The sequence below is a fragment of the Pongo pygmaeus genome, chromosome 8 (assembly GCF_028885625.2).
Source record: "Pongo pygmaeus isolate AG05252 chromosome 8, NHGRI_mPonPyg2-v2.0_pri, whole genome shotgun sequence".
In the NCBI taxonomy this organism is placed as follows: Eukaryota; Metazoa; Chordata; class Mammalia; order Primates; family Hominidae; genus Pongo; species Pongo pygmaeus.
Genome location: NC_072381.2, coordinates 94,804,330 through 94,814,423, shown reverse-complemented (window position 1 = coordinate 94,814,423; position 10,094 = coordinate 94,804,330). Strand labels below are relative to the sequence as shown.

At 44.1% G+C, this 10,094-nt stretch overlaps 1 protein-coding gene across 7 annotated transcripts in view; it reads left to right on the top strand.

Annotated features, from left to right (window-relative positions):
- Positions 1 to 4,065: 4,065 nt before the first annotated feature.
- The window catches only part of PANK1 (pantothenate kinase 1), a 64,048-nt gene continuing 58,019 nt past the window's right edge, over positions 4,066 to 10,094 (top strand). The window contains exon 1 of one of the 7 annotated variants that reach the window (XM_054503384.2): positions 4,066 to 4,945. In XM_054503384.2, coding sequence (XP_054359359.1) covers positions 4,243 to 4,945 — 703 coding nt within the window. In that variant the 5' untranslated portion in view covers positions 4,066 to 4,242. Of the gene's footprint in view, positions 4,946 to 4,967; positions 5,849 to 10,094 lie in introns of those variants that run through there. The other 6 variants (XM_054503385.2, XM_063669973.1, XM_054503389.2 and 3 more) reach the window with 6 other exon arrangements.

The window sequence follows — 10,094 nt, the reverse complement described above, 5'->3', positions numbered from 1 at the left end:
TGCATCCCCAGCCAATCAGCAGCACTCCATTCCCTGGACTGCCAAACTATCCTTGAAAAACCACAGCCTCTGAATTTTCAGGGTGACTGATTTGAGTAATAAAACCCCAGTCTCCTGTTCAGCTGGCTCTGCATGAATTAACTCTTTCTCTTTTGCAATTCCCCTGTCTTGATAAATCGGCTGTATCTGGGCAGCAGGTAAAATGAGCCTGTTGGTTGGTTACATAAACTTTTCAGCCATTACTGCTCACCTTCTCCCTTCTCAGGCTGCTCTTCAGCCTTGTGGAACTCCTGGCAGTTTCCCAAAAATGCCAGGTTGTTTCAAATGCACCCACAGAGTCTTGGCTCCTTCAGTTCTGAGTAGATTCTTTTAAACCTTCCCTCCCTATTCACCTGAAGAAAGGCCAATATTATTCAAAATTCAGTTTAAGGGTCATTTCCTCCCTGAACCCTGTTTTAGCTTCCACCTCAGCACCACTCCCCCATAATCCCCCACCCCTGACTCTGTCATTGCTCACTCTCTGGGGTCTCCTGGAGTTACCTCCCGCAGCATAGACGGCATACTTTGCTTCCTTCATTGTTTCTCCAAGCCATGATGATCATCTGCATCAAATCCCCTGTTTTTGAAAAAGTTATTTTTTAATTTTAAAAATATTTATTATCATCTTCGTTATCATCATCATCACCTATTGATGAATCAGTCTATGGAACTGGACCCAAAATCTGTGCTTTCAAAATATCCTGGGTTGCAAGTTACACTGCATGTTCATTTTTTGCAAAATACCTCGAGCTTTATAAGATATGCATACTTTTCTGTATGTATGTTAGTTTTAATACAAAGTTAAAAAGAAAAAATTCCCTAGGTTATTCTTACATAACACTGATGCTGGAGAATCACTGACTTTTCTCTCTCTACTGAATTGTAAGCCCTTTGAGGGCAGTGAAGCCATCTATTTTGTCTTTGTATTCCCAGCATGCTTTAGTGCCTACAACATAGTACACACAATAAATGATTACTAAATAAATGAATAAGACCCAAGGGAGTGCACTGGTTTGTGGGTTCCCTTCTCCCTCACTCTCTTCCAAACATTTGTTGCATGCCCCTCCTGGAGCACATGACAGCTCACACCTCAAAGTTACACCTCCTACACACACCCCTGAATAAACCTGTGAGATGCCACCTGGCTTCTTCCCTACCATACGCTGGGTGTAACTGATCCAAGCACCCAGCCTGACAAGGGTAGGAGAAAGGAAGCAGGTGGAGGACGTTCTGTCCCAGTACCAGTACTTTTGCCCTGCCTGGGTCTGAGCCACCTGGCTCAGGCCTTCCTCAGCAGGCCTGGGAATCAAGCTGGAAAAAATATGACCTTGGAGATATTGCAATGCTAAAGCTTCTATTTGCATCTCTGATGTAAGTTGCTTCCTAAGCCACTCAGCTCAATTATGTGGGAATTTGAAAATGATACATTTGAATATTTAGGAGTGGCTGGTGATTTTTTGCAAATTTACAGTAGAAAGTGAGGGGGACTCTGTGTGAAATGTCCTCTAAGTCAGGGGTGTCCAATCTTTTGGCTTCCATGAGCCACACTGGAAGAGGAAGAACTGTCTCGGGCCACACATAAAATACACTAACACTAATGATAGCTAATGAGCTAAAAAAAAAAAAAGTCGCAAAAATAAATCTCATGTTTATGAATTTGTGTTGGGCCGTATTCAAAGCCGTCCTGAGCCGCATGCAGGCTGTGGGCCACGGGCTAGACAAGCTTGATATAAGTCATTTATCCAGTCACAAATAATTACCAAGTGCCTTCTAGGGATAGAGTGATGAACAAGTCATCTGCCTTAAAGATGCTTACAGTGAAGTGGGGTAAGATGGGCAATCAAATAATAACAATGTCATTTTCTAGCACGTACAATGTGCTGAACACTTTACATATGTTAACCTTAAATAATGAGATTTAGAGAATATGATTAAGTATGAAGTTTGAGTGCAAAGCTTGAGGATAGCCACCTGGAAACACTAACTCCAAATGAGCGGGATCAGTGCTCCAAAGTGGAGAAGTTAAGATTTCACTTATACTGGTAGAGATGGAGAAGTTCCAGCAGAATTACATTTTCCATACAAGACCAATGCATATGCCACAGCGATTTGATTGGTTGCAGACTGCTGCATTCCAAGGAAGATTATTACTCTGTGAGGAGAGGCAGTGATCCAAGGGATTAGTATCTCTGGCCCTGCTCGGTCTTCCTAATTATTTACAAGGAAAAAAGGCAAGCCCAGGCATGGTGGCTCATTCCTATAATTCCAATACTTTGGGAGGCCAAGGTGGGAGGATCACTTGAGCCCAGGAGTTGGAGGCTACAGTAAGCTATGACTGTGCCACTGCACTCCAGCCTGGGTGAAGGAGTGAGACCCTGTCACAAAAAAAAAAAAAAAAGAAAAAAAAAGCGGAAGTTGTAGCTACATAGCCACATTTCTCTCAAGTCTCACAATAAAGTTCCAATAGCTTGAAGTTGGAATTAATTTTACACATGTGTTATGCATTTCATCAGTCTAACAACTCAGTGATGTCCTATTATTCTCAAGTTACAAATGAGGGAACAGATGCATGGTATAGTTACAAACTGATAAGGAGTCATAAACAGAGTACAAGGAGTAGGAAGAGGGTATGGCAGGGAGACCTAATGTAGCCCTAAGGGTCAGGGAACATTTCTCTAAATATGAGAAGTTAAAGAGGAGATCTAAAGTTGGAGTCTAGTAGACAAAAGAGGTCTTAGAGAAGAGACTTGCAGGCAATGGAAACAGCAGAATGTTGTTTAAGGAATTGAAGGCAGCACAGGGAGCCCCTGATGAGGCAGGAGAGGTAGGGAGGGACCAGATCACCTGGGTTTTTTTCTCTGTCTTTAAATAGCTTAAGGTTAGGGAAGCCAAGAGAGTTGAGATTTAGGGTTTAGTCCCACCTTTGCTCTTAATAACCTCTGCCATCTGTCTGCAGCTCAGTTTCCTGATACGAAAAAAGTGTGCAAGAGTGGATAGACCAGAGTGCTCCAGTGGCCCCCATGGTTCTCAAGCTCTGATTCTAGGTAAGGCTCTGCTGGAAGGAATTGCCAGATGCAAGCCCTAGATGCTGCTGAATGCACTGAAGCCCAGGGGCCCAGCAACCCAGTAGCCAGCCAGCACCTGCCAGACTCTGACTCCTCTGTAGATTAACTGCAAATCATGGAGAATATCACAAAATAAATCACACAATAAATATGGCTGTAAGCATGGTTTGTTCCCCTCTGTCGAAACAAAGGGTGAACTGCTAATCATAACAGCGTAATAAGGAAAACTAGCTTTCTGAGCATTTACTGTGTGCCAGGATTGTACCAGGTACTTTTAGTAGATTTTCTCGCAACAGCCCCATTATGGATAGGAAAGTGAGGCCTCAAGAGATTGCATAACTTTGGGAAGGTATTCACCACCCAAATTAGTCCTGCATACTGAGCATGGACAGTCCCGTTTCCTATTGCCAGAAGTGTTACCTTGAGCAATAACGTTATCTGGGTTTGCTCAGTGGCTGAGTTGGAATTTGAACCCAGTGCTAACTCCAAAGCTCATAGTGCTGGTCACCACGTGATGCCGCCTTCCCTTCTTAGAAGAGGCAACTCCTTACTCTATAAATAACATGACATTGTCTTTTGAAGTCCTTTCTGGGTGAGGAAAGTGCTTTTTATAGCATGGAATTGCTCCTGTTTACTTGGTCTCTTTCAGCACCGATTAATCCTGCCTACAGTTTTGTCCTTCACTGTCCTTACACTGTATTCCTAGGTTTCCTCCCTGCAAAAGACAACTCCATGAGACCACATGGTGTTTGAGTGTGTGTGTGTGCCAGCAAAGAAATTTCACTCCCCTCCCTCCCCAAGTCTGCCAACTTTTCTATAAATAATTGTTCTCCTCCCTCCCCTCAGGCCTCTAAGTAGTTTGGTCACTTAACCAAACGCACAGGCACACACGCGCGCGCGCGTAAGCACACACTCACAAAGCGGGGAGGGTAACGTGAATGACCTTGCAAAGGTATCTTGCTCATTGGGGACAGGATTACCAAACCTGAAACCTCTGCAAATATTTGTCTTCCTCCCGTATTCCTCCTGAAGCGGTTCGCTCCTTTCGCTGTCTCTGCCAGACCCATCTCGTTTTCACTCCGCCATACAAAGCCCAACCCGCCCATCTCCTCTGCAAGCCCAGAGAACTTGATTCCCCATGTTGAAACTCGTCGGTGGCGGTGGCGGGCAGGACTGGGCATGCTCAGTGGCGGGGACCAGTCTGGGAGGCGAGGAAGCCGCGTTTGAAGTCGCGCGGCCTGGGTATCGGGGGAAGGCGGGCGGCGGGAGCCCCGGCTGGGGGTGCGCGGGGATCCCCGATTCCGCGCCCGGGGCTGGCGTGCTCCAGGCCGGCGCCGTGGGGCCGGCGCGCAGGGGGCAGGGCGCGGAGGAGGTGGGGGAGTCGGCAGGAGGAGGGGAGGAGCGCCGGGTTCGCCATCCCCAGGCGCCGGCTCTGCGGCTGCTGAATCGGAAGCCGCAGGGAGGATCCGGGGAAATAAAGACGCCGGAGAATGACCTCCGGCGAGGCCGCCTGACCCGGGGCCTGCGCGCAGCCCCGCCAGCCCCCGGCATGGGCGACCGCGGCGGGCAGCAGGAGCGCTCGGCCCCGCACTCTCCAGGGGCCCTCGTGGGCACCAGCGCAGCCGCTGTGAACGGGCTGCTGCACAACGGCTTCCATCCGCCCCCAGTCCAGCCGCCGCTCGTCTGCAGCCGGGGTCCCGTGGGCGGCAGCGACGCGGCGCCCCAGCGCCTCCCGCTCCTCCCGGAGCTCCAGCCGCAGCCACTGCTCCCTCAGCATGACTCCCCGGCCAAGAAATGCCGGCTGCGGAGGAGGATGGACTCGGGGAGAAAGAACAGGCCGCGTAAGTCCCGCTGGGAGGGGAGCGCGGGCGCAAGGCAGACGCAGCGTGCGGGGCCCGGGACTGGGAGCGGCTGGGGCAGGCACCGCAGCACGCCCCGTGCGCCCCCGCGTCTGCGGTCGAGGGACTGCACAGAATGGGTTCCCGGGACTGATTCTTTTCCCAGGAAACATCAAGCACTACAGGTCTTTGCCTGAGCCTGCCCTTTGCTCGCTTCTATCAGTAGAACGAGGATTGGACACGAAGCTTGAGCGGGTCCCTAGGTCAAGGATATATAATAAGCGAACGCTCTGTCCGCCCTTCTAATTGGTGGCTGGGAAAATGCATGTGTGTGAACATTTGCTGGGGTCCAGGAGTGAGGATAAAGTGGGCGGCACCCCGAGGGTGCTCTCTCCTTTCTCACCCCTCTCGCTTCTCTGAGCGCGTCCTACTGCGGTTGCCTGCCCTTTGAATCACAGAATAGCCGGCAGCGTCTCGGGTCTATTGGAGAGCGCAAGTCTGGAGGCGTGGAGTTTAACTACCCCCCAAAATCACAGCCTATTAGACGCTGTTTCTTCACAGCCAATGAGAGGGTTTTTGGGGAGGGACACACCCACTGATACCATGTGGGCCGGAACTATGTGGACCAATGAGGATTGGAGGTGGATTTTTTTTTTCAACGAGGGGGCAGGTTGAGTTGAGGGTTTGTAATTGTAATGTACACCGGAGAAAGCCGAAGTGCATTATTTCACAATCTAAAGCTTGTATATATAATGGTAGTTTGTAAAATGTACCTTCCCCACAGGACGTTGTGGGATGTAAATGTGTAGGTCGAGTTTACAGCTGGTTTTTCTTAGCTGAACCTCATTCAACTGGTTACTTCTTTGTGGGTGTCTTTAATGAAGCTTATAAATGGCAAAAAGCAAAGTAAGTACAGTAAATGCTAATAAATGACTGCATTTGAACACTTAACATTTGCATGGAGGTTATGCTGTTCGATATAGGGAAATTGTTAAGTAGGTTTTGGATTTCTGTAAAAGTTTAATGTTTGGCAAATAACACCTTCACTTTTCCCTGTTTCTATGTCTTTTTGACTCAGCTTTTCTATATTGGATTAAGGTTTCTAAGACCTTGGAAAGCACTTTGACATGACTGTGGATGACTCTGGTACTTGTATTTTGTGGATTTGAAATGTTAAGTTTGTAGGTTAAGATTTTGTGTGGAACTTTAAAGCCAAACAGCAGATTTGGCTACGGTTGTAAGGTGTAAGGTTGTAATCTAGCACCTGAATTTTTATTTGCCTTTGTTTTTGATACTTGTTAGAAAATGACTTTCATTAGTATTAATATTTCAAAAGTCAGGACTTAATATTGATTAGCTGTGATTTATAAACCTGTTTCACTTATTTTGAAGCTACACTTCAGTTATTTCTCTGATCTACATTGACAGATTGTACTAGAGTTTGCAATGAAAATAGCTAAAATATAATGAAAGGGAGCTTCTAGCTTAATCTTCTATGTTTAATTGAGGATATAACACCTCTTGAAATAACTTCTAAGGAATTGAAAATACACCCTCTAAGAATATCTTGAAGACAGAGAAAAACTAACCTGAGCCTTAACTTGTGCTTGCAAACCCACAGAAAATATTTTAAAATACAAGAAAGTGTAACTATCTGCCTGTGTGCTTTGTGTCAGAAATTAAAGTGGTTTATATTTCTTACAAAATAAAAATCCTAGTTGTTTTAAGTTTCATGACCACGATTGTTACTTATAATTTTTAAAAAATGGTTCGTCAAAATTGGATTTACATTATTTACCATGTTTTCTTCTCTCAGATTTGAACAACCATTTCTGAAATAAATTTTACATGTTCCTAGGAGTCACATCTGGCCTTTTCACTACCAAAATTTCTTAGTTAAAAATGGCTTAACTTAATATCTTTGTGCCTTGCCTATTGACATTCACATATCTTTATAAAAAGAATATTGTCCAATCAGTTGATATTTAGTTACTCTAGGAGGAATTAGGTACTCTAAGAGGAACATTTAGGTACTCTGTGAGTATTTACATACTCTAAGCTTATTCCTGTTTGCTGATGACTGACAGATTTTACAGGAACAATTTTTGCAAAGAGTAGTTGTGTGCTTTAAATGCAAACTTTAGTGTGTGCCGGTGGCGAAGCATCAACCTAGACAAGTAATTATTTCCTCCTGGTCAGTTACAACAATTTGGCCTCTGTCCCAACAAGATGTGTGTTAAGATAGCCAGTGTTAACACTTGTAAATGCAACTGGAATGCATGTGTGGATAGGTGTGTTTCTATTTTGTAGTATTGTAGGTAAAGGACAATACACATTAAAATACTTCATGTTTGAAAATGATGGATGGAATAAAACAGATCAGTATTTTTAGATTATTCAACAAATTTTAATCTGACCTCTCAGTGCCGAGACTATTCACCGTCCTGCAATCTAAAAGTCAGACCAGTGGCAGGTTAATTTTGCTAAACCAGGGAAGGAGAAATGTTGTCCACTCTTCTCATCTAAAGTGCCATCACCTCACTCTACTTTTTCTTGGAAGGCTTTTCTTAGACTATCTACTTAATATCAGGTTTCCTTAGGTACTTTACCCACCTCTGCTACTTAGCAGCAGTGTGATCTTAACCAAGTTACCAGGTCACATCTTGAACTGCTGGAGCTAGGCTAGGTGATCTCCAAGTGCTGTTTCCTGTACCTTCAGAATTCTATGACACTTCAGAGCTGACAGTTCTTCCTACTAGATGACGCTAGTTATCTGCTCTGCCACTGACTTAACATTTAATTATGAACGGACTTATTTGCCTTGTGCTGATTTTTTTTTAATTTATTTAATTTAATTAATTAATTTATTTATTTTTTTGAGACGGATTCTCGCTCTGTCGCCCAGGCTGGAGTGCAGTGGCACGATCTTGGCTCACTGCAAGCTCCGCCTCTCGGCTTCACGCCATTCTCCTGCCTCAGCCTCCCAAGTAGCTGGGACTATAGGCATCCACCACCACGCCCAGGTAATTTTTTGTATTTTTAGTAGAGACAGGGTTTCACCGTGTTAGCCAAGATGGGCTCCATCTCCTGACCTTGTGATCTGCCCACTTCGGCCTCCCAAAGTGCTGGGATTACAGACGTGAGCCACCGCACCTGGCCCCCTTGTGCTGATTTTATCACGTGTGTTATATGTGTTACTTGTCTCCCCAATTAAATTGAATGTCTGATTATAGACGATACATTTTTTTCTCATATGCCTTGCACCTTGGGTACAAGAATATATGACTCATGTCACAGAAAAAAGGGTACAAGTAACCCCATCACCACCTCATTAAGGAAGCCATCTCCACCTCCACAACAGACTTTGATAAAAGTCCTTCAGTGGAGTTTCTTTGAGGTATATCAGTAGGGAGATTCCTTTGGTCTGCTCCTTGGCATGCTGATTCTTTGAAGGACTCTTAAGTAGCACCTCATAGGGTCACCTCATTTAACAAATATTTTGAAACTAATGATAGTTCTGAGGTGCTGTGAATGCTAATGTGTTGTAAATGGTGTGCTCATTCAACGGCTTGAATCCCAGCTGGATGATCTTAGCCAGTTACTTTACCTGTATGTTTCAGTTTCATATCAATAAAACGGAGATAATCTTACTACCTTGTGGGGTTGATATGAGGATTAAATGAGATAATATATATAAAGAATCCTGTTTGGCACATAGCACTTATTCATAAATGGCAGCTGTCATCATCACTGTCACACTAAACTTTGTCCACCATTAATCCATAGGACAAGGCAATTGAGCTGGCACATACAACCTCAGGCTGACTTTCTTCATTTTAGAAAAATACAAGCCAGATGCAGTGGTTCATCCCTATAATCCCAGTACTTTGAGAGGCCAAGGGAGGAGGATCTCTTAAGCCCAGAGGTTCAAGACCAGACTGGACAACATAGGGAGACCCCATCTCTACAAAAACTAAAAGTAAAAAAGTTTAGCTGAGCATGATGGTATGTGCCTGTGGTAGCAGCCACCCAGGAGGCTGAGGCAGGAGGCTTGCTTGAGCTCCCAAGGTAGAGGCTGCAGTGAGCCATGATTGTGCCACTGCACTCCAGCCTGGGACACAGAGCAAGACCCTGTCTCTAAACAAATAAACAAACAAATACAGGCTTAGAATAAGAAAGACCAAAGAGTTGTATTTGATCAGCTATAGTACTACTCCTATCCCACAATTCTTTTTTTCTTTTCCTTTTTTTCCTTCCTTTCTCTTTTTTTTTTTTTTTTTTTTGGCCTTTTTTCCCCCTGAATATAGCTAAAAATATTGGATAGCACAAAAAATGTAGGAAGAAAGCAGGAAAAAGTACTTGTGATCCCACCACTTAGAGAAAACAACTGTTTAAAATGTGCCATATTCTAATGCTAATTTTGGATCATACTAAGATAAGATGATAACTTTTTTATTAAAAATTTTAGTATAAGCATTTTCTTATGGCATCTAAACATCATCCTTCATGGTTGTATTATATTTCCGATATTCCATTATATAGATATTCCAAAATTTATTTAACCTATCTCTTGCAGCTTTAGGCTACACACAGGGTCTTTATATCACAAAGCACATACACACAAACACAAACTTTGAATCACTAATTCAAACATTGTAGTCTTGATTAGAACTTGGAGTATTTTGCTGTATTAGAAAGCAGAAGTATGGCAGCAACAACTTTTTACATAACTCTTTTTCCCTAAAGTTATTTTCAATAATACTGGTGAATATATACTTTTTAGAGGAGGAACAGAAATGACACAAAGAGGTATATAGATGTTGTCTGGAAAACCTGGATATTTTAGACACCAAGGACACTGTTTTAGAAAAGCCATAACACTAGTGGAGAGAGGAGAAGAATGCAAAGGAAATAATTGAGTCACTGAACACTACACTGCAGAAAGGCAAACATGTGAGTATCATCTGAAGGGCTCAAGGACATGTGCTACCTTATGTGTGGCAACAGGCAGGAATAATGAGTAGATGCATGCAGTCAGCCTTCTGGTTGGAGGTTCTGACTTCTCAGATCATCCAGATAGCAGAAAATGAGTGAGAGTTCATTATGCACGTAGCATACTGGTGGGTACAGACTGAAAAACCCCAAATCTGTT